This window comes from Coturnix japonica, chromosome 10, assembly GCF_001577835.2.
Source record: "Coturnix japonica isolate 7356 chromosome 10, Coturnix japonica 2.1, whole genome shotgun sequence".
NCBI lineage: Eukaryota > Metazoa > Chordata > Aves > Galliformes > Phasianidae > Coturnix > Coturnix japonica.
Window position 1 is genome coordinate 11,983,618 of NC_029525.1, and position 24,967 is coordinate 12,008,584.

General features: G+C 45.0%; 1 protein-coding gene across 5 annotated transcripts in view; it reads left to right on the forward strand.

Annotated features, from left to right (window-relative positions):
• Positions 1–24,967, forward strand: part of NTRK3 (neurotrophic receptor tyrosine kinase 3) — a 186,154-nt gene that overhangs the window by 103,320 nt on the left and 57,867 nt on the right. The window contains exon 13 of one of the 5 annotated variants that reach the window (XM_015873068.1): positions 10,259–13,000. The exons of 3 other annotated variants lie outside the window; for them this stretch is intronic. In XM_015873068.1, coding sequence (XP_015728554.1) covers positions 10,259–10,377 — 119 coding nt within the window. In that variant the 3' untranslated portion in view covers positions 10,378–13,000. Of the gene's footprint in view, positions 1–3,451; positions 3,472–10,258; positions 13,001–24,967 lie in introns of those variants that run through there. One more of the 5 variants, XM_032446974.1, reaches the window with a different exon arrangement.

Consider the following 24,967-nt stretch of genomic DNA (forward strand, 5'->3'; position numbering starts at 1 on the left):
TTTGTAGCTGCTGGCACCTCTGATTTGCCTCAAGGAGTCATTGCAGCAAGCTGGAGCCCTCTTGATGGAGCTTATCTCCGGAGGGGAGGGTTAGCTGTGTCTCCCCGTGGGACCTGGGTGAGTGTTTAGCTTTCTCATTTTGTCTCCAATTAGATGTTTGGTCCTTTGTATCTCCTTGTTTCACCTGCATGCACCGCGCCTGCCTCAAAACCCCTTAATCTTATTTATGAATAGCTGAGAAGGGAAAAGGAGGGTCTGGTCTCAATTTGTGAGGCTCGTTTGCATGGGAAAGAAGTGTGCACTTTCAGAAAGGGGTGGTCACCCAGCCCCACTGGGCTCCTCGGGGTGGCTGTGACAGCTCCATGGAGGCTGAGGTTTGGTGAGCAGTGGCAGGGCTTGCTCATAGACTGGATGTGCTGTGGTGTTTTAGCAGAGCTCTTTCAGAAGAAACTGGTTTTGCAGCAGCTCGTAAAGGATGTGTTCAGCCCAGTGTTGGGTCTGTAAGAAAGAAAAAAAGAACCTGCTTTTGCAAAATGAAGAGTGCAGTTGTGTACTTAGCTGTGGGCTTGTGGGCCATCTGCGGCAGCTGGGATTGCTGGTGTGGCAAATTACTCAACTGGTCATTTCATTGCTATTTTTCCCATCGGTCCTGGCTTTCTTCCTTGGTTCTCAGGGTTATTCTTTTTACACAGCCCTGCCTCCTCCTGTCTAGTTGAGCATTAAATTAAATAGATTCATTGTGGTGTAAGAGCAGGAGTTGGAGAGGCATTGGCAGGCAAAATGAACTATGATTTTCAGCTTAAGATGCAGGTAGGAGTTAAGTACATGAGTCAATAGTCCTGTGCTCCCGCTGCGGCCACCAACCAGGCTCCCTTGGCTTGGGCCAAGGACTTAGTGGCGGTGGGAAGAGGTCAAGTAGCGGAGTGGTTGAAGCATAACAGTGATGTGTGTGGCCAGAATAGGACCAAAAGGGCATAATCATGAACCTAAGGAGCAGGAAGAGGGGAGTGAGTTGAGCGTTGGCCACTTGTGGGATCCTTGTTGGCAGGATACCAGGTTTCCATAGACCAATGTCTGGCACAGGCGAGTCAGTGTCCCTGATTTGATCTCCATTTTGGCATATTTAATCAGCGAATCCAGCACAAAGTCTCTTTAAGAAGAGACTGGCACAGAGCAGCTGGATGAGAATTGCAATCAATGTATCTGCTGTGGAATGCTTCCTGCAGAAATATTACATCCTCTCTCATTTACTTGATGATCTTTAGGGTGAATCAATCAAAAGATGCTGCACACAAATAGTTCAGCCTGTGGTCCTGTGGGTGTCCATTAGAGAGGCATTTGCTCTGTGTTAATGGACCTGTTGATTAACAAACAAACCATTGCTTTTGAAACTGAAAACTGTTACTTGATAGCAAAGGTTAACATTGGATATTCTACTACCCCACCTCTCCTACCCTTAATTTACGCTGTGCCAACACTGGGAACTGCTGCAACAAAGCCCAGATCTGAACTACTGGAAATAGAAGCATTCACATCTCACAGGAACAGTTACTGGAGGTGAAATTTTTCAAGGAATCTGGAAAAGCTTGATACTTTTCTCGGACTCAGCGTGTGATTTTAGCACCGTGTCATGTTCTCTGCACACGTCTTTCTTTAAATGTGATGCCCTCCTGGCCTCTATCAATGTCTGAGGAAGACCTCCATGTCATTCCCAGCAGCTCCTTGAGGGACCAGGCTTAGTTTTTCATCATATCAAAGGCGTGAGAGTTTATATTTGTTTCTGTAAAGCCTCCGGTCTACTGGAGCAATTGTATGTTCATTTATTTTCCCTGTGATGTGGATATTTTGGTAGTCTCCACTTCTTCTGGGTGCAAATTTTCCTGTTTCGTGGCACTGGTGTGAACCTCAGCACAAAGGTGGACAATTTAAGCACCCACAGATAAAGATGATATCCACCACTTAGAAGATGTCCTTATCCATTGGAAAGCTGCAGCCATTGCAGGTAGGCAGGACACAAAAGGACTAGAGCTGCCACTGTGCCCTGTGTTTAGCCTTGTGCTGGTTGTTGCAAGCAGCTGTTGTGCTCCTGCAAAATGTGTTTGAAACCTTGATGCTTGGCCAGAGGGTATGGAGACATCTCCTCCCCTAGACTGGTGGTACCTTATTTAGTTTGCTCTGCTCCTTAATTGCTGCAAACCAGCTCACCCAGAGCTGTCCTTCCCACAGCTGGTGGGAGTCAGAGTGAGGAGGCAGTTAGCAGATTAGGGAAGCAGAGTGAAAACCATTTGGCGTTTCTATCCTGATTCTTCTGGGTGCCTTTAATTAGCATGATTGCTCAGTACGCGATTTTGCCATGTTCTTTAGCTCCCCTGGTTAGAATAATTATTCCCCCAGCTCCTTTTGTTCCAATTCCTGATCGCTTACAAAGTCTCCTGTTAAAAGCCATTAAACCCATAATGTAAAACGAGAGTAATCGCTCAGCAGTGTGTGTGCTCTCAGCCCTACACGTGTGTGCTCACACGTTTTGTGCCCTGTTCCTCTTCTCCTGCCACGTGCCTACATCCCATGTGTAGCAGTTTTTTACTCAGAGGTTGGTGAAGCCCTGGCACTGCTGCCCAGAGAGCTGTGGGTACCCCATCCCTGGAGGTACACAAGGCCATGGATGGGGCTCTGGGCAGCCTGAGCTGGTGGGGGGCAACCAGTCCACTGCAGGAAGGAACTTTGAGGTTCCTTCCAACCTCAGCCATTCAATGATATGATAAAGTATGATTTGTTTATTTATTTATTTGGGGTTAAAGTTGATTCCTTTTGCCTCAAGTGTGAAATTCTTCGGTGGAAGGAGAACAAGACTTTGGACTGTTGGATCCCTGGGAGTTTCCATATTAAAATGCATCCTTGTTCTGAGAGCTCAAACTCTTCTCTGTCCTTCATCTGCACTAACATGTGCCAGTGACGCAGGTGGGACAGATGGGCACAAGGGCTCATGCAGAATTATATGGTGTGAAGTGAGGTTGGGCTGAAGTGCTTTCAATGCCTTGTTTGTTTGTATTACTTTAGGAGAGTGATGTATCTGTAGCCCCAGAATGAAACCAAGTTGAAGATGAGTGTGGCAGGCATGTAGTTGATTAAGCTTGGACTGATGGCCAGAGCAAGACTTCAGAACTAGATTGCTGGGAAAACCTGGTAGGAAAGGTCTTCCTTCCTCTGAAGGAAATCTACTTTACAGCAGGTGTGTGTTTGGGGATTTGCCCTTCATTTGTGTAAACCTGAAGTTCTCTGTTTACTGTTCTCTCTTAATCTGGTGAAATCAGAGCCCTCGGTATATCCTGGCATGTGTTTAGGAGCTTGCCACATGCTAACAGATACCAAATGTAGTCTTGAAAGAAAGTGTAGAATCAGGAGCTCTCTTCTAGAAAGCGAAATTATGCTGATCTACAATATTTTGGTGCAGCTTAATTTGAGAGCCACCTAATGAGGCAGCTATGAAGAGAAGAAGAGCTGTGGTGGTGGACCTCATTTCCAAAACAGTCATCAGAACACAAGTGCTGGAGAAACATGGATGAAGGACAACAATGTCAGACAGAGCTGCATCCAAACAGCCTAAAAAACCAGCAAGTCCTCATTCCTCAAAGCTTTGTGCTGCTTTTGATGATTTTTTTTTTGCCCTCATCTCTTGCTCTTCCCATTTACATCTCCTCTGTAGCGCTCTGTGCTTCCTTGCCTGCTGAGATCCATGGTTCTCCCCAGTTTCCATCTTCAATTTGCAAACTATTAAATTCATGTTTCCCAACGTAAGCTTCTCCTGAAATTTCTGGCTCTTTAGCTTTTATCACTCCTGGGCTTCTGGAAGGCAGCTCTGGCCTTTCCAGGTGAAGAGAAGTTTTGCTGGAGCAGATGGAAGAGTAAAGAGACCTGAGAGAGCAAGAATTTATTCTGGGCCTTGATCAGCTTCTCTGCCTCCTTTTGTGCTATGAGGGGCAGGAGAGCATCTTTGGAATTGCCAGGGCAGGGAAGGTCCCAGCTGCAGATCAGCTCTTCCTTATCCACTGTGATGAAGCTCCTTGGATATCTGTGCTCACATCTGGCTCCCCTGAGCTCTCCTGTCCCCTTCTAGATCTCAGTTCTCTTGGAGAGGATAGGACCTGGAGCTGGGCTGTTCCCTGCTCCAGTGCTCACCCCATAGCTTCAATCCTTTGGGGACCTCAGACAAACCTTGTTCCCATTCCACACCACAATTTTGCCACCTGCATTACAGATATAACAGCTCCTGCCTCCCAAGGGAATAAGTGAGGCATAACAAATTAATGCTTATGAAGAGCTCAATGACAGAAGTTTGTAACAAGGCTGTTGCAGTTCTAACTTAGGGCTTCCTTTGCTTGTTGGCTCTTTGATGTGGCGATCAGCGGTACTGGTGGAACAGCTGTACTGTAATTGGAATTAATCAGCTATTATGGAACACGAGCCCAGCTAGATTCTTTCTGAGTGGATATTCATTTCTGAGCAGATTAGTCGGTAGTTTCAGTATCTCCATGTAAAGTGCTTAAGGTAACTATTGCTATCTAAAGTGGCTGAGGAGCAGAGGCGGTGTCAGAAGAATGCAGATACCTGTCAGGCAAAGTGGAAATGAGGAGCTCTTGTAAAGCTGTGCATAGTTCTTAAATTGGCAGCAGTCTGAGGGCTGGCTTTAAAAAAAGAAGATGAAGAAAATAAAAAGAAATTGGCAAAAGAATGTATTTGAAAACCAAAGTGATGAAAATGAGGTATTGTTGCGATCTTTGATGCCGTATCCCGTGGGCTTTGTGGAGTGCAGAGACACAGAGAGTGCATAGTTGTGAGAAATAGGGACTGGCAGAGCTAAGGAGAATTGCTGCTCCTTGAAATGGTGAGAACTGTAGAGGAGAAGGCTTGTGGATGTCTCAGTGCAGGCAAACAGATTGATAGAGGCAGGAGGGTGACCTGACAACACCCAGGATATCGGCTGCCCCCAAACTCTCAGGCATCTGGGGACTTGTCTGCAGCTTGTTCTCATAGCTGACCTGTAAACCTCAGCTTTTTGCCACTCATATTTGCATGGCTGTGGATGCCATGAGGAACAGAACAAGGCATCCTCTTTGCTGAGAAACCTTCTATGACCATTTACAATTTAAATGAGGTGAGGCGAAGCTCTGTACACTATGGGCAAAATTGCTGGGTGCCCAGTCCTTCCCCCTTCCCTGGTCCTCTTACAAGTAATTCCACATACTCTGGCTTCAATCTAATGAAAACAAAACTGAGGAGGCCCAACTGATCTGGCTGCTTTCCATCATGCAGTGGGCCTCCAAGTGGCTTTAAATAGCTGCACCTCTGTGCAGCCTGGAAAAAAAAGCATTGGCTGTACCTCTGGAAGTTTCAATTCCAATCACATGGCATCTCAGATGGTATAGCAGACATAAAAATAGCCTTTTTTTAATTTTGCCATTGGTCTTAAGCAGATTTTTTTTTTTTTTAAATTTTTCCTTCAAATATATATATATTATATATATACATATATATATATATATATCCTGATAGGCACTTTCCCACTTTGGGGCTTTTCCTATGGGGATTTGGTGGGGAATCTTGGAGCTCTGCCTCCTAAGCTATCAGGCTACAACATTTAGTATCTTGGAACTACTCCATCCATGAAGGAGTTCCAGAGAAAACAAACTTGTGATCCCAGCTAATATGGAAATGGCTCACATTAACGGCAGCAACAGAAATGCTACAGACATCAGAATTCCTCCAACCAAGGGCTTAATGAGTCCTTCATAGTCTTACAGAGTTCATCGTATGAAAATATATGTATACTTTTCCCAAGAAACATCATTCAGCCATTGAATATCTCACAATGTTCTTCTACCCCTTCCTCTGCTTTAGTTAAGCATGAGAGAAACTTGTGTGGGAGTGGGATCTTCTGGATCCAATTGCTTCTGCTCTTTCTCTTATTCTTCGCCCATCTCTTCCCTTTCCTGACCTCAAAAACAAATGCAATGCCTCACTCCTCATGATTTTGGCTTGGGAAGAAGATGAAGAGCCACAAACTGTAGGTAGAGCACATTCCAAGAGGTCTCCAATGCTATGAGGTCTCATTGACCAAAGTGGGAGACTTCTACATTTGAAGTTGAACCACAGGAAATAAGTGATACGAGGTGAGCTGTGGTGGATGGGAACGAGGATCCTGTTTCCATGAAAATGAACAACTGTAAGCATTTCTATAGCTCTCACTTCCCTGTGAATCCTAGGAGAGTTGTTGTCTACTTTAAAGACCTGCTTGAGATCTGTGTGTTGCTGTGAAGCTCATCTTTGGGCTACATTTTCTTGCATTTCTCTGCAGTCAGCAGTGCTGGGCTGGTGTAAATGTGAGGAGGGCCAGGCCCTTTGACTTCACCTTTGGACTGCAGAGGAGATGATGTGCTTATCTTCAACTGAGGGTACTGGTGAGAGTCTCACAGTGAGTCCCTGCGACCTGTTTGTTGTGGCAAGCCTCAGGCCGAGTTGCTTTTTGGCCTGTTTTTTATTGGACAGGAGAAAGAAAGAGGATTTTGTATCCCAGCCCTGCAGATGAACCCATCCATGGCAGGAAACCTGGATCGCTGTGTTGCCTTCCCCTTAGGTACAGATGTATCAGTCCTGGCTTTGGCTAGATGGGTAGTTGTTTCCTGCACTAGGGATGTGGGCCAGACTTGATGGTTTTTTCATGCCTCTTTTGACACATTTCATGCGTCGTATCTGTGCATAGAGAAAGATAAAATGTGCAGCGGTGTTGGACTCTCCTGTTTCTTTAAATCATAATATCTGCTGTTACATAGAAGAGAGATCAAAGCTCTGTCTGGACAGCAGTGTTATGTTTGGCCAACTTATTGCCCCTGCTTTGCTATTTTTTACTTAACCCATTTTTGCCAGGCATTGTATGACATCCCGTTGCTTTTCTCATCTGTTCCCACGGCTATTTTTGCTGCTGTTTTAGTAACAGTTTACATCCATGGGGTTCGAAACAGGGCTGCACTGCTCCGTCTGCATTGGTGGATGGCACTGCTGTGAATTGTGCATTATTTCTGCGTTGTTCTCTTGCGTTCCCATGTCGTGATCCTTGGTGCTCTTCACATGCGTCTGGAGCAGTCTTGCATCTCAAAAATCACGGAATCATGGTATATTTGAATGGTGGCTTACTGCTTACTGGAAAGTAAGCAGTGATGGCAAGGTGAAATTATCTGTCTTGTTTCCTTAGTTTTGCTTGCAGTGAGGGCAGAGTGTTCATAGCGAGGCACTGTCCACAGGCTGCTTTGGGTGTGTGAATGGGGCAGAGAGGCTAAGAGCCATTGTCAAAGGTTGGGAAACTCAAGACAGCTCTGGAGGACTAAGTGGATGGCCAGGGTTGAAGACAAAAACAGATTGCATGGTTCGGTTGCCTTCAATCTTCTTGTCCTTTCATTGCCACATCTCCCAGCTTGCTTAGAGAAATGCCTCATCTGCCCCTTCCATCTCAAGCTGTTAGAGCTGCACATCAAAACTGAGCTCATTCCTCCTTCCCCATTCTCCAGCACTCTCCATACATTTATTCCACTACCATATCACAGCTATTAGGAAGGACAGAGAGTATCAAGTTTTGATATGTGTGGTCTCACTAAAACAGGGAGAAGCAAAGTGTAATCTGTCAGACCCTCCCCAGTTTTATGGATCTTTGGAGATACTTTTGCTTTGAATCTACTGTGTTGGTTTTTTTGTTTGTTTGTTTATTTTTATCTCCTCCTTATTTCGCTTCCCTCCAAATCTAAACCCAACATTAAAGATACTGTTTTTTTTCTCCCAGTTTTGAACTGGCACTGACAAATGTGAAACTCACATGAGAAATAGAAATAGTTTCTAAGATTTTTCCAACCTTCCCCCACTCCCCACTTTGGGGAGATTAAAAGAAAAGAAAAATATTATTGAAGACGTTTTCAAGCTACTGTTTTCATGTACTAATAGCTTTGATGGTAGAAAGATGACACTTGTCATTGCAGAATCCGAACTCTGAACCTGTTGAGTTTCACCCATTCTCACCCTGGACATCTTAGTGAACATCATTCATCTCACATCTGTCAGTGAATACATCAGTGTAGCAAGAGCCATGTTGGTTTCTGCTCCATACAAGAGAATGGGTTTGAAGGTAGCAGTACAGCATGGGAGAAAGCAGTGAGAAAAAAAATCAGTCAGACAAGAAGCATGTTTTTGTTCAGATACTTTGGGAATTTGAATAGATCAGAAAGAGAAAATACCCAGATGACTGATGCTGCATTGTTTTCCCGAGTCAGCAGTATGTACGTATACATCCCTTTAGCTTCAGAAATGTAGGCTATCCTCCTGACACATCCCTTATTGTCCCTCGCTAGCAACTGCATGTCACTTACGGGATAAACCCCACACCAGTCCCACTCTAAAAGACCTTGCTGTCAACGGAGGTCCCTGCAGCTGGGATTCAGAGCACAGTGCTGACAAAGAGAAAAGCCCTCGGCATTCCCAGCCTCGAGTCTTGCTGATCTTTCACATGTCCCTTTGCCGAGGCTGTCTGTCCCCAGTGGGTTTTTAGGTCTTTTGCACATAGTCCAGCAGAAGTGGAATTGCCTTAATTTAGCAGAGCTGAGAAATGCAAAGAAAATAAAGCAGACAGGAGTGCTCCTTTGAGATACTCAGTATTGTTGAGTATAGACTTTCCCAGCTATCCTTTGGTGACCATAAAGTAAATTTATATTATGAAGAAAACAAAACAGGATAAATAGTGAATTTCAGGGATGTCATGTTTATTTGTCTCCCAGTGAGTCTGATAAGAAATGGACTAGTTTACATACACTTTTCCAAGCATCAGCACTTTAAACTCTGCTTTGGCTCTGAGACTTGAGCCAGGCTCTTTCTCACCACTAGTGATATTTCAGTGCTTGGAATGTGCCTATGAATTTTGTTTATGACACATGAACTGAAGTTGAGCCTTTCTTATTCTCCCCTGGGGATAAGTCCCTCAGGGTCACTGAGAATAACAGATAGTTTCCCCCAAACAAGTTTAAACAGTACCAAATGAAACAAACAGCTCTTGCCTGTCTGCGTCCTCAGGTTCATCACAAGATGGATGTGTCTGATGAGCAGATGGAATAAGACTGTATAGAAAAAGAAGTAATAGAAGAAATAGGGGGAAAAAAAAAGAAGGCTGGTTGATTTAGTTTGGCTTTCTGTTGCTGGCCTAGCAGAAGGCACTATTGAGATCCATTCACAACACATACAGGCTGCTTCATGCTGCTCTAGTGATGCCAGTCATTTAACTGACCAGACTTGCTGAATGTCCTGTGACCATATGATGGAACAGGATCATTTTAGAGACTCCAAAGCAATTATGTAACCAAAGCATGCTGTTAATTTTCTTGGAAAAGCCCCTTGGGACCATAAGAAGTCCGGACAGATTACAGCAGTCCCAAGGCTCCTGCCAATGCATGTCTTGGTCCTGGCAACACAATGGCTCTGCATTGAGGGTGACCTTCAGTGACGTGACATCAATTCCTGCCAAGAGTCATCCCAGTCTCCTGGGATGTTCTCAGCTGTAGAAATACAACCACCAACAGGTGTCTGAGAAAGTAATGTCAGAACTGTAGAGCTGGCACCTGAAGACAAATGTGAGAGTTTTCTCCAGGAAACTTCCAGGATTTTATACAAAAGAAAACCACCTAAAAATGTAGTAAGCAGAAGTTCACGCCATGAAGGAGAGCCTAAGAAATTCAATGGGTTTTGAGAGTCAGGTCTCCTCAGACAATTTTGTCTCAGGAATGTTAAGCAGCACTAAATAAATTACTAAAGAAGAGTAGATCTAGGAAGGCTCCTCCATTTTCCTGAATCCCTGCCCAGCAGAAAGATGGACTAGGTAGGAAACAGGATTTTTCCACTCTTGATTAGTGGAAACCTCTGGAAGAGAGTTGTTCCCAGTTCTCCATCCAGACTGCTTGCATGTTCCTTATCCTCAGAGCACTTGTGCCTGCATGCACCAGGAGGAATGAATGCCTGGTCTCGATGAAAAGAGAGAGTGAGGTAGCCCTGCCCAGAGAGGGTGTTTTGGCTTTAATTTAACTGCAGCCGTTTGCTGGTTATTCATTTGATTCTTTTTTAATAATTACATGTGTGTCGATATCTCTCTCTTTTTTTCTAGTTTTGCTCTTTTTTATTTTTTCGTTTACTTTATTTTGCTTTTTTCTTTTTTCTGTTTTTTTTCCCCCTTTAGGTTTCAGAGAAATTATGTTGAATCCAATAAGCCTCCCTGGACATTCCAAACCTCTTAACCAAGGCATTTATGTTGAGGATGTCAGTGTTTATTTCAGCAAAGGACGTCATGGCTTTTAAAAACTCCTTAAAAGTCCCTGTTCTGATGTCAAGTTTATAGGCTGTGCCCTCAAAATGGTGGGAAGCAGTAAGCGTGGTCTGTATGGATTGAGGTCTCCTCCTAATAGGACTCTGCAGCCCTGCCTGTACACACGTTAAAGCCAACTGAAACTGTGGTTTTCTGTCACCAGATAACAGGGTTGTTCTTTCCCTCCAATGGTCGCTGTGTTCGTTAAATATTCCTGCAAGGCACAACAGCAGCAATGAGAGCAAATAAAGAAAATTAAACTCAATTGAGAGGAGTCATCCTAATAACACAGTAAATAATTGTACTTTTTGCTTTAAAATAAAACACAAAACAAAACCAACCAAGCCAACCAAACTGACATCTTTAGTCATGTCCTCCCTGCTTGGAGTTTTCCTTGTAAGCTTGTGTCTTCGCACCACCCAGTGAATGCCGCCGTCACCTCTTACTGTGGCACCGCGATGGGAGCTCTCCCAGAGCGATGAGGTGGGAGCCTGGAAGAACTTAAAGCAGAACGAAGACTTTTGGTAAGAGCAAAGGCAGCCCCGCTCCCAGTCCTTGCACAGAAATTAATGTCGGAAGGAATGATAATGGAAAGAAAATCGTTACTTCTCTGACAGGAAGAGAATGTGGTTATCTTTGAAGTGCACATATTCTAGGAGGCTTTTTTTGTCTGTCTGTCTGTCTGTGTGTGTTAGAGCAGCGCGTTGGATCTGACTATATCGTTGTTGTGCTCTGGTCTCTCCCTGCTGCTTGAATGATGAGCTTTATCTGAGGAGGTGCCTGGACTCCCCGCATGGATGGAGAATCCATAGCGCAGGAGGGTCCACGTCCTTGCCAGGACTAGGGCAGTAAGCAAAGTGGAAAAGCATATCAGACGCACGCATTTGCTGGACCTTTTCCAGCCCCATTTAGCTCTATCCTGTATTTCTACCCGTGTAGAGATTGATTGTAACCCAGTCACATTCCCAGAACGATCAGCTTGAGACAGACTGACTCAAGGGGAGGAAAAATAATGAGTATTCTGTTGCTTCTTCTGTGGCATAAACAGGAATATCAATCCTGTTCTCTGGCCAATATTCGTATTCTCTCCCCCTCTCCCTTCCCACTTTTGTCTTACTTCATCCAAAGCCTCTCAGATGGAAAAATAAAACCCTTTGATCCTGTTCTCAAGAGAAGCCAGCTGCCCTTGTGGCAACTTGCAGGGCTTTCCTTCAACTCTCTGGATGTCACATGTATGGGGAAATACAGATTTGCTCACATGTATCCATGAAAATCCATAAGCAAAGCAGATTTTCTCTAAAGGAAAAAAATCACCACAGCAACAACAAACCTCCTGAAAGCTTCAGGCTTGGCCAGATCTTTTTCTGAGAGAAGTATTGAACCAGGAGCTTGCTCACCAGCCACTCTGCTTTGCTTGCCTTCTTGATGGCCCAAGATGACCTTATGACCAGAGATGTCTCCATATCACCAGCCCGGTAGGGTCGCTGCCAATGGAAAGAATAACAGTCCTTGTCCACCAGAACTGGGGAGAAGCCTCAGAATGGGATGTTCTGCCTCATCCTGTCCTTGCAGTTGACCTGCATTGAACCACCCTGGGGACAGCCGGGAGGTTGGTTTCCTTATCAGCTCTCCCATAGGGATGTCTTTGGGAACTTTCCATTCTCTTGCTTCTTTTCCTGGTTTGCTGATATGAAAAGGTAATGTGCAATAGAAGAGTACAGGAGAAATGGTGGCAGATTGCTTTAAGTTAACAGACATGCCTTATGGGGGCATCTGCTTTACGACGAGGAGCCCCGGTTCAGGTTGGACCACTTCACAAACCATGACCAAACTCCAGGGATGTTTCCAACCTGCACCAAAGCCAGGAACATAAGAGGTGCACGGAGAGAGGACCTGTGGCCATTTATTTACATCGCGATTCTGCGCACGGAGCGAGGAGGAGCTTCCCAAAGCGCGTGGATCTCTGGGTGCTTTGTCCAAACTGAACTCCCCATCTGCTGGGAGCCGTCCATCTGACTGGGGATGCCTCGTCCATCTGAGCTGTCTCCTCTCCCTAGCGCTGTTCAGGGGACTCTGCTCTCAACTGCGTGTATCAGCCGTAGAGACACATCTGTGGGCCTGAACCAGAAGCCTATATCTGAACACCCTAGCAGAGGAAGGGTTGAATTTTGCAGCTCAGGTCCATCTCTGCTTAGAAGAAATCCTCCGGACCGTACAGCATAATTTAAAGCAGTTCTCCCCACTGTGATCAATGTCTCAATTTGTTTAACACCAGTTACAGTCTCTGGTTCCTCACTGCTGAAAACGGAAGCCAGTCATGGCTGTTTGTGATTGGTGGCTTTAAGTAGCAAGTCTAAGGATGTTGGTTTATTTTATTTTATTTTTTTTCTTTTTCTTTATTATTATTATATTTTTTATTTTACATTTTATTTTATTTTTAATTATTGTAAATCATTACCTCATTTTCCGTCAATGCGACTCCTCCATCTTTGAGCATTCTTATCTTGCCATAACTATCATCCTGTGCTAATGGGAAATGGGACGGTCCCTTTTCACAGAGACTATAGGGGTGTTCAATGTCTAGTTTCTTAATAAACACTTTATTTTCTAACGAAACAGCTGCATCAGGCCTCTTCTTTGAAGACAAAATAAATAAATATTCAGAACGACACGTCCCATAGTCCACTTCTTCATGAGATGTCCCATGTGTGGGGAATCTGGTTTGTTTGCATCTTCAGGGTGGGGATGTGGGGGTGGGATTTGTGGCTCTGATGTGGACATTGCTCAGGCGTAGCTCTTGCTCCTGTCTCTCCGCTGCTGATCTCACATTGACAACACGTTGGTTTTCGTAGCTCAAAATGGTCATATCCTCAGTTTAAAGGTGATGCTGTTGGGAGATGGTGTTAGGATTTGCCAACGCAAATTTCTGCACTCGGTGGGAAAGGTTTTATTAGGAACCTTATCTCTTGGGGATCTTGGCACTAAAAGGTCAATCCAGCTGTAATGTGTGTTTCAGGATGTGCTGTTGTTGCTTGGTTATGTTGGTGTCCCTCTTGTTTTGCACTAGGAAGGATGCTTGTGATGTAGAGGCAGGGGGGAACAGATGAGTGGTTCCTCCTTGGAAGTTCACATAGAGATGGGTGGATGCTCCAGTAGAGAAGAGCTGCTCTGCAGCTTGCATGGCTTGGCTCAAGGATATGTCTTAGTGGCTGTGCCTTAGTATTGTCAATAGGATAAGTTGCTTATATGATTTAAAGCTTCTGCGCTAGCCTGCAAGTGACTGTGGGCATGAGGCTGAGGGTGTGTTTGAGCTGACATTGGTGGATGGTGCTGGAACACCTATAGAAAAGCTGGTGAGAATTTTGATGAGAAAGTTAAAAACGTGTTCCAGCATCTTCTGTTACTGCAACTTCCTGGCATGAATTTCAAGCAAATGTCTCAAGATGACACTATGAGTAAATTTCTGCTTGCCTTTGCCTTCTAATAAGGATGTCTCCAGAGCTGACTGGATGTTGTTGTTCACAGGATTGGTGATGGCTGAGATTTTTATCTTTTCAGGGATGTCTGCAATGCCTGGGACAAATGGTTGTCTCCTGACAAGTAACGTGGGCTGGCCAACTGAGCTACATTGGATATCATTCCTGTTTCCCTCTCCTTTTGGAGCTCTGGGAAGCAAATAGGTGATGAAAGCTCTGTGTTATCCTCCCAGCCACTGTCGGGTTTCACAGCCCAGCAACACTGTGCACAAAGGCTTGATCAGCAAACTAGTCCGACTTGCTTTGTATTTCAGGGCAACTGATTCCTTGTGTATGAGTTCCCATGGTGTTTTTATTGCTACCAGTTCCCAAGGAGCTAGTGTAACTATTCTCCAGGGCTCTACATGTATTATGGAGGGGTTGGGCACCTTGTGCTTGCTTCTTGGTCATCTTTGTTACCTGATGTACTCGTGTTCTTTGAGGCAGTGGGACCATGAGTTGATACTGTTGTTCTGCTCTCCCTTTCTATGTTGTCTTCAGGTGGCTCCTGAGCTATTTACAGTGCTTATTACTGAATGAGTTTGGGTGCTGGTTTGGTAGGATGCAGGCAGTGGTGTGTATCAGCTCCTCCTGCAAATGACAGCCCTGCCTTCCCAGCCCTTGCACAGTGTGGAAGCTGCGGGTGATCAGGCAGAGAAGTGGTGCGTTGTTTCTTTCTGTTCCTCTAATAATATGGAGTCATACTTGATACCTGAACTGAGTATGATGGGCACGGGACAATTCTGGCACAATAATGCTCTGCACAAAGGAGGCTTTGGGCTTGGATTTGCTTCAGACGAGTATTTGATATGTGTCATAATGAAGGTTTTTATCAAGGTATTTTAGTCCTGCTGTGTGTTGTGAGCCTCCTTAGCTGCTCATTCCAGCTGCACAGGGTGAGTCTTGATGTTCTTTGCTGCTCTTTTGTTCACTTAGATGCATGTTTATGGAATCAGCTCTTACTTCCCAAGAGTCTGTAGCCCCTTTTGAAGGTGGTCTAATTTACCACCACCAGGTCTTTAGCCTTCCTAGCTAAATGCCTGTGCTATGCTGGGTTGTGGAAGGGGAGGACAGTGGGACAGAGGTCCCAGGAGCTATGGACAGTTGGAAGAAAGTGCTTCTGCCATATCAGCAGTGCATCACCATTTTGCTCCGATCTGCACCTGGAGCAAGCTGCAGATCCTCAGGGTTAAGCCTGGGCATTAGCAGAGGATAAGGAGGCCTAGACACAGTAGTAAAGACAAAAAACACAAGTCTGGATGAGCAGCGGGAAGAGAGCACATAAGAAATCAATACTGTGTGACTTTATCTTTGTTTAACATTTGAAAGTGCTTCTGGTAGAGTTTAGGCAATAAGCTGAAGAGTCCTTATTAACTGTGTACTTACCAGTGCCTCCAGGCCCTGATCTTTTGGCAGAAAAAGTTAAGAAGCTGTGGGAAAATAAACACCTCCACTTTGAAGGGGAAAGAATGTGATGGAAGACCAGGATGCACACAACTGGAAAAGGTGTTTTATCTGGTGCAGCAACGTATCTTCCTCTCCTGTCACGGTGCATTTTTTCTTTGTTTCCCTGATGTCCCCCCAACCTCTCCTTGTGACAGGGCAGGCTCTTTGGTGGTGTCAACCACTGGCCTGATGTGGCCAGGCTCTGCATCAAAGCATTGGCTGCCAGCCTAATGTCTCCAGCAGCCTCAGCTTCTTGCACTGCAGGGATGTATGGCAGGCCATAGGACATCCTGCCCTATGTCCATACAATGGGGAATAACTTAAATTCAACCCATGACCAGCTTGAACTTGACCCCCAGAAAACAACAGAGGAAATACAGTGGTAAAAAAAAAGTTCATTTGTCGAATGTGGATTCTTTTGTTTTTCAAAAAGCAGCACCAAGAAGGTGAGTGATGTGTGTTACCCTCTTTGGTGCTCTCTTACTCCTTAGTCCTGTGTGCTGACAAATGGGAAAGACACATCTTGGGCGCAGGATTGCAAATATGCTGCCTCTGCTTTCTGCTGGGAGCTCACTTTGGTTGCTTCAGTTCATGATGTCATTCTTCAGTTCTGATTTTCACCTCCTTGGATGGACCACAGCAGTTTTGGGGGTTGTTTGTCCATCTTCCTTGTTGGGATTTGGTAATTGGCTTCCAGAGAATTGGTAAGTGCCTGCTCCTATTGAAATCAGTGAAGAAATGAAAAGCAAATGTTAACTGGGGTTTTTCGAAACAGGGTTTTGAGGTGTGGTAATGTCTTTGAGTTTGTCAAGTTAAGAACTGGGATAAATCCCAAACCAACTCCCCATGCTGGTAAATAGATGTGAGATGATTTCTTAGCTAAGAGAAGATGATGGTCTCCAGCAGTGAATCAAAGTGCAAGTGAACTGTAGTATTAATTTTGAACTTGTGAGCCCAACCGCTGACTAATCAGCAGGAATAAATTTGGGTTGTTCTCTACTAAGCGTAGGGATTTGTTCCAAGCACTGGTTAAATGATTTGCTCTGCTGCTCCTGAGTCATTTGTGACCTGTTCCTGATTTCTGCAGATAAGATGGCTTCTTGTAAGGATTCGCCTATGATTTCAGACTATTTGGCTTTTCTCCTCCAAGGTTTTGCTTCAGCTATTTGTGTTGTGAGACAGGCTGACTGGTGCCGCTTTTGCTCTCAGGTTGGGTAAGTGAATGTTTGATAGGCAGCCAGGAAGGTAACGTGCAGAGGTGTTCCTCTGTATTTGGGGTTGTCCTTACCCGTGTGTTTCCATTTCGTATCTTGGGATGGGTACAAACCTACCATGTCTGTCTGCTGGAAGAGAAACTACCACTCCCTATGGCAACTGGAATACTTATAAGCTTGCTTTCAGAGCAAGGAGCCTTCATGGCTCCAGCCTGGTTTCTGGGAGCAGCCTTTGATCTGTGCATGGGTCACCATCTACAGATGGCAGAGAGCTGCTGCCAGAGGTCAGCCTCTTCCTGAGAAGGCAGAAACAGCCAGACTGGAGTCACATTAGGCTCAGTGAACTGCCAGGAAGTCTGAAGGAGCTAATCGTGGCCAGGTCATTATCTTAAGTGAGTGAGAGGTGTGTCCAGGCTGTTCATTAAGATAATTGAGGTGGAGGCTGGGATATACATAGTCTGTTTTGAGGAGGCAATTGAGAGTACTGCAGCATGTGATACAACTGAGAAAGTGCTCACAGTCTTCCCAGCTGATGCTCTGCATGTGTCCAGAATCTGGTCTGCAGGGATTCAAGCCCTGGTGCCAATAGCCAGGATTTAAAGTGGCATCAGGCTTTTCATCTTGCTGCATCAGTTCCCAGCAATACTTGGGGATCATAAGAGCTGCTGTGCACAGCACAGCTTGGTAGTGCCTGGTTCATTCCCCTTAGTGTAGTGAGAGTGGCTACAGGTTTGATTTGTGCTTCCTGAGACACATTTGCTCATTGACTGATGCTAGAGGGGGTTGCAGATTTAGGAGTGTTTAAGCTCCAATCTTGTACCCAGCGCTGCTAGAACAACTCCAGAGATACAAAGCCCCCCAAACCATCACATCTCACAGTGCACAGATGTTACAGGCGACCGAGAAAGGACTCGCTTAAAGACAGGTAAGAGTCAATTTTTCTCCTCCCAGGGAGTTATTGTGTGTGATACACTGAATTCAGACCTCTAGAAGGAATTATTTTGATGGATCTGGTCTAAATGCATAAAGGATAACTGCCTGTATGAGACAGTATCAGTGAGAAACTGTCATTCCTTGCTCAGAGACTGGATGGGGTTCTTCTGGCTAGAAATGCTGCAGATCCAGCACTGGGGGAGAGCTGAAAACCAGAAGAGCAAAGTGCTGTTGGAGGCTGGGGTTAACCTTCAGAAGAAGACAGCAAACTTCCTGCCAGTGTATCTTGGATGAAAATACTGTTCTGTGAATAGGAGGTTCTGCTTAATCCTGTTAATAACAGAGGGGACTCCTTAGAGTTGTGTTCTATTCTATGTATGTCCTTAAGCACTCTTATGTGACAGCAGAGTGTGAAGTATCTAATCTTGCTCCAAATGTCCTTTCCCAGACCCAGTGGTGCTGGCCTGAGCCTCAAAGAACATGGGCAGATTGAGACTTAGTTTTGCAAAGAAATATCTCCCACCAAAAATAGCAGAGAGAACTTTAGGAAGTAAAGAAGACTCCTCAGCATATGTTGGGAATCCCTGAATGGGTAAGGAATGACAACGTCCCTTATAAAGAAGGAGTTATCTAAGAATCTAAATAGCAAGAATAAGCAATACTGGTGAGCTGTAGATGCAACACAAACCTTGCTCCTTGATCTCGAAAAAAGCACTGAAAAAATATTTGGATGATCCCTCTAATGAACTTTTGGGACAGGTCTGTGCATTAGCTCATGACACACTGAAGCTCAGTTTTGCTGTCAGATCCGTGAGCATTGGAAAAGGAGTCTTTGGTTGGAAAGGTGGATACCTTGGCACTACGTCCTTGGAGTTTCCTGAAATAATGTTCATGTCTGGAGATCTGAGTCATTGTTTGCTGGTTGTGGAGCGGGGATGTGTGTATGTCTGTGTTTGCATGCACATTAGGAATTAAATATTGTTGGCAGATATATGGTGTGGGGTTTCCAAGAGAAGAGGCGCCATTGGTAAATGAGATCATCTGCCCAAGGCAGAGAACTGGCAGTCAGGATGGTGGAGTCCTCAGCGGATTAATGTGTGACATCAAGGTAAGTTTCTGCTGCAGCTTCCCTTCTGTAGTCTCGCATAAATCATTTAAATTCCTTGTAGTGCACTGGTGGTATTTGTACCCTTGCTGCTGGGGATGGATGAGATCCTGGCTTTGAGTCAGTATTGAAGTGTGCAGTTCTTGAGACCCTCAGCAGCACATCCCTGTGTGACAGAGACAGAGCTGAGCTCTCCCATAGTTCAGCTTTAAGCTTGGAACAGCTTCTGGGTCCAGAAAGAAGCAGGGAGCCATGAGGGTCCTTTCCCAAGGGAGATCCCAGCCCAAGTGCAGGCATCTCACACACTGCTCCCTCACAACCCCTGAATAAAGACTTTTCTTCTAGGAGATATGGATTATATTACATATTTTAAGGTTCCATGAATCATTCATGTCCCAAAGATGAAACCCAGCATCAGAACTGGGGAAAAGCTGAGGTTGTGAGGCAAGGAGCCCTCTATTATTTATTGTACTAAATCTTGACCTGCTATCACCTTATTCTCATGATTCTGCTTTTGCTTTGGGAAACCCTCCCTCCTCTTAAAGACAGCGTAATGAAAGTACTTTACTATTTTCAGTAGACAAATCTAATCTGCTGTGCCACTTGTACTGCCTGATGGTTGGTCTTTAAAGAAGTAAAGAGTATGTACTAGTGAGTATATGAGAGCACAGCAGGGCTGCCAGGCACATGGGCTTGGATGGAGAATGAAGCTTTGTGGCTCCTGGCAGTCAAATGGCCAATAGCACAGAAAGCATCTGCTGCTTCTTGGCTGGAGGTTGATGCCAGTGACTAAATCCAGAGTGTTGCTGCATAGCACTGGTTTGTGGAGTCCTGACCTCTTGGCAAAAAGTGGTATTGAAGGTAACCAGTATCATCTCAGAACCAGAACTCAGAGTCAGAAAGGTGAAAGCTCGGATGGCAGAGATTTGGTTGGTTTGTGTGTTTGTTTTCTGTTTGAAGGGCTGGAAGTTGAGATTTCATTTTATAGAACTTTAGTTTTTCCCTATCTTAGTTATATTTCTGTGAAAATCTAGGCCTTGTTTGCCCTGACTAAATGGCTGAATGTTGCATGACAACAACAGGAAACTTGTATTGCTTTGTTACTGCCTATTTAATTACTGCGACCAGTTCATTGGTAAGAATAACACGATTATTGCTAAGGGCTGGAGACACCTTCCTTTTCCATCACTACATGGCTCCAGGGCTGGTAGGATGCAGCTTTGGCAGCAAGGTGAGATAAAGAGAACATTTATTTGCTGCCCTTCATTTGTGCCAGCCCGAGAGCTTACGAGGCCACAGTATAACCCAGGTCGTTAGTGTGATCCAAGTTAAAAATAACCCCGCTCCCACCCCTGTATCCTTCCAAGGTTGTTTGTTACCTGGAGGATTTAAGTGTACAGCTTTACCAAACTGCAGTGACAGCACAAGGCAGGGGAGTGCAGACGTGGGCATCCATGGGGATGGGGTGGTTTCAGCATGAGAACTGGCAGCTTGCAGCAAGTGCTGAGACAGCCAAGGAGGCTGCTGCAAAAACTGGGAGAGAAGTGGGGAAACTTGTGCTATTCCTAAACATTTTATTTTTTAATAGAGAAACCTTTCGGGCTCCTTTCAATTCATAATAAAGAGGTGGTTGAAAAGGAGAGGGCAAATGAAGACAGTGAGGCTTGCATAGTTCCTTTAAAGTTGGAAGGTCACCTTTAAAAATGGATGAATGTAGCGTTTGGAGGGAGCTTGGAGGCAGCAGGCCTGGGGTTCAGCACTAGAACAGGAGGCTGAACAAAGATGAAAAGAAGAATCCAATAGGGATCTAGGAATAGCCACAGAGATGCCAAGGCTTGTGATAGGCTGCAAGGAGGGTGTGTTTAAAGGCTGTTCTCTGCCCTCCCTCTCAGAGCTGCTGCTGTGCTTGGGGATGTAGAGGGAAGGACCAAATTCAGCGCTGCCCAGAGACAGTGGGGCTGTGGAGCGCATGGGTTGGGCCATGTGTATGCTGAAATGTGGAATCAAACAAAGGCATGGCCTGCCCGTTCTGCATTCAGGGATGCTGTGTAACCCTGAGATGCCCTTCTTCCATTTGTGCTGAGTTTTTACCTCTCCTGAGGCTCCTCAGGGAGTGAGAAAAGGGGACTCACAGCAGAAGCCCTGGTAGTGCTGGTTGGACATAGAGTGTTTGGTCTTGTATGAAGTTATATGACTGTATTTCCCTACCTATATCCCACCTCAGGCTAGAGGCCGACATACTGCCAAATACCTGACTGTCCTCAATGAACTGCCTGAGAAAGAATGTTTCTCAGAAAGAATGAGGTACCTTTGTAATCAGCAGTCATTAAGACTTGCTATGGCAGAGGCTATAGTATGGTGGCCATTCTCAGAAAGAGAAACAGAGGCACAGGATGTTGCCATCTCCAAGCTCATGCCTGGAGGAACACATGGGAGTGCATGGCCAGGTAGGAACAAGAACCCAGGGAGGCATGGGGACCGTGACCAAGGAAGCCTGTGACCCTGGCACTGGTATCTGATGCATCTGCTGTGGTCCGAAGCTCTCTGTGACAGAGATGGAGTAACATTTCTTATGAGTTCATCTCAGCACTGAACTCATTTCATATTTAAGCACTTCTTGCCTGGCTTTCCCACTGAGCCAAGGTGCAGGGCCATCAGACACATGCTGTCTCTTGCTTATTAAGTGCTTTAACAAGCCCAGCTAATTACAGTGTACTCAAGGATTTTCTAGCTTGTGAAAGCAGTCCCTGTTTGTTTGTGTCAGCATTGTAGTACATTAATATACCAATTAAACCACCATGTACATGTGTGCTCACACAGCTTAACATATAGGAAGGCATGTAACTGTCTTTCATGTCAACTGGAACTCTTCTGGCTGCTCCAGCTCTGTAGGGACGTTTGTGGTTTTACACTCGACCTTGTTTCCTACAGGACATGCATTCCCTACATAGGAACACAGTTCAAACCCCCAGCAGCGTGCTGTTTTACAAGGCTCTGGTGCACGCAGGCACTCTTTGTCTTTATGGTTTTGCTGTTGCAGGAGAGTTCCTCGGTGCAGATGACACAGGTGATTTGTGCATGGAAGTGTTTCTTCTCTCCCTCCTTTCCTATGGGTTCAGCAGTGGGAGCAGCTCTGTGCCGTGTTTGCATTTGTTTCCTAAGGGCCCAGCACATTCAGGATACTATGTGGGTAATAAGTGATAATCAGTGCATGGGGCACCAGGTGTGAGTCAGTGCTGGGATGGGTCTGGAGCAGGCAGTGAGGGGCAGAGGGAAAAGCCTCCTGCAGCATAACTCTACTGCAGTGGAAAGAAGGCAGTCATAGGGGGAGGAGAAGAAGAAAAAGCAGATTAAAAGAAATTGAGCAGCTGTAATAAATACACTTGAAATTGAAGAGCATCTAGGATGCGGTGTTTATATTCCCTGCAGAGCTGAAGTGCTGAGGAGGGTCTGCAGAAAGGGCAGCCGTATGAAACCACTGGCCTTTCAGCGAGCGGGTGCACAGGGAATGCAAAATGAGTTGAGAAAGCTGGCCGAGCTTTAATACGGGTCTTTAAGGTCCAGTTGGGAAGGCTGCTCTAAACATTCAGTCTAGTAAAAAAGAAAAGAAGCAAAAGAAGGGATGAAAAGAATGAGATTCATGGGGCGGTTATGGAAGAGATAGGGAGATTGTCATGGGGCACTGCTGAAATATCACAGGGACAACAGAAGGGAGGAAGAAGAAAGTGGGGAGAAAACAAAGGGATGGAAAGCAAAAGGCATATGGGATGCTGAGGGCATATGTCAGACAGTGAGGTATTTTTGCACGCAAGTATCCGTGAGATACAATGAAATTAGTGTCACAGCAAGGATGGACTTGGAGAACACTGAGCTGATACAGAGGGTATGGACGAGAGGAGCGAGTGCTTATCTCAGGAGTGATGTATGGAGAACTTAGACCAGCCACCAAGAACAAAAACCAGCTTATCTCAGTGATAAGATGAGAAAAGGATTGTTAAATGTTTTTCATCTGCTGAAGTTGCAACCAACTTTATAGAGGATGAAGAGGAAGCTCTCCCCATATCAGCGGCCAACTGCTGAAGGACACCAGACAAGGTGAGCATCCCCTACAGATGGTGAGCACATCCTGTAATATCTACACATGTGAGCATGCTCACAACTCACTGAGCTCTTCTTTGGCATTTTAATTTGCCTGTCTAAAATGGACCTGATTGATGAGGGTTGGAAGGTGGTGGGCATTATGGGGACAAGATATGATCCAACGAGTTTAATAACTGCTCTGGGAAGTTCTTGGAAATCTTAAACCTGAAGGGATGCTGTGGGAGAACAGCTGAGAAAACAGCCCTTTGTCAAGGCCAAATCTGTGTGGCTTGAAGTACTGGGAGATCACACTGACCTGATCTGCTGGGGTTCCCCAAGGATCCAACTGCCACTATATATATATATCTATGTGGGAAATTCAGCAGTTATAATTCACTGAGATTTTCAGCGAGTATTTGACAAGGACTGGCACCACAGATTAATGACTGAGGGCAGAAACGTTGGTGTGGCATTTAAAATAAGTCTGAGAAGAAATCTTGTCCAAAGAGCGTAAGACAGAAAGGAGCTATTGTTATTGCCGGAAGCGTTTCCAATTGGAAAGAGGTTGAAAGTGATGTATCCTGGAGGTCAGTCTGGATCATTTGTGTTATTTGTAATGCCTGCTAATGGCCTGCAAGGAGGAGACAGTCACCTCTACTGCAACACCATGGATGGGGAGTCCATCAAAGTCTGTCAGCACCAAGCATGGCCAAGGTCCTGCATATGCCCAGTGATCTCCTCTCTGGGATGTGCTTGAGAGGGGAATCCCAAGAGAGAGCAGGGGACCCTTCTGCAGTGCCATGAGCATCACAGGGAATACTCCCACAGCAAAGGAGACGGTGCATGCGGAGGCTGCAAATTAGGCAACAGAGACACCATTTTGCATACAAAGAAAGGATAAATGAAGCAAGCTGGACTGCACAAGAATCTTTTCATTTCTGGAAGGAGTTAAGAGAAGGAAGATGTCATTTTGAACAGCTCAGTAATTCTTTTTACCTTTGCTTTTTAAAATTTCACCTTCTCTCTCTGCAATTCCAATTTCTACTCTGGGAGACCTTATGACAGAGACTGGACGTGAGCCCTGTTTGCAGGCTGTGTAGATGCAAGTGAAGTTATGAACTTTGAGTGCTCATCTGCTCTCAGATACCAGTGTGTGTGGGTTTGCCCATCACTTGAACAATCTCTGCCCTGAGAAAAGGTTAAGGGCTTGATTTAAACTCGATTGATAAAGAAAAGGCGTCAGGATGACCTGTAAAATACAAGCTGGATCACTGTCCAAGCTCAGATTGCAATAATGAAACAGGATTTGCAGGTAGCCTGGTGGAGTAAATGAATGGAAACGGGCCTCTGATTTTTCCACATTACCATCCCAATATCTGCTGGTGGCCTTCCAATTAAGGCAATACAGGAAAGCAACATAAATACTCTTGTTCAAGCCATTTTCCGATTGAACAACACCTGTCCAAGGCGAGTAAGGAGAAAAAAAACAGATGGATTACAGAGATCATTCCACCATTATTCCCTGCTCTGTGCCCTGCAACACCACCCACATATATCCACCCACAGATCACTATTACCAGCCTTGGGGGGGTGCAGCAAAGATCCCTTTCATGGCTTCGTTTCCTCAGCTAACTGCAAAATGTTATTTCCCTTTCCCTCCCTACACAGCAATCTTGCTTATTTTGCTCCTTTCCATTTGCAGTATGTTCTTACTATAAAACTTCAATAGAGAGGTTTTAAGCTGTTAAGCCATATATGATACATACATGAATGTATGTGTGTGTGTATGCTTTTGTAGCTGAAGATCCTTGTAGGTTCCTTCCCCATATGTCTTGAATACCAACTTAGCATTCATCCGATCCTCACACATAGTTCAGTTAAAGCTGAACATGCACCTTTTCACCGTCTGCAATTAATCATGTCTTCTGAGGCTACCAGCACTGCAGAATATTTTCTTGATTCTCACCACGGTCCATAAGAAGAATTAACAGGTTCTTTTCCCCCTGGTACACACACTGATGTTTTGGCACAGGAGAAAACTCGACGAATTTCTTTTCCCTTCTGCACACAGTGCAACTTTTAATGTTCCTCTGTGAAAATTTACCCCAACCGTCTGGCTCATAATGGCGTGAGACATCGCTGAAGAATGGCAGACAGAAAATGGATGAATTTATGGTGTTTTATTACCCTGTTTTCTCCCTGTGTTGGGAACATCAGAGACAATAAACCACTTCAGAATCTCTTTTGTAATTATAATAAAGGCAGCACATGGGGAGATACAATAAAATCA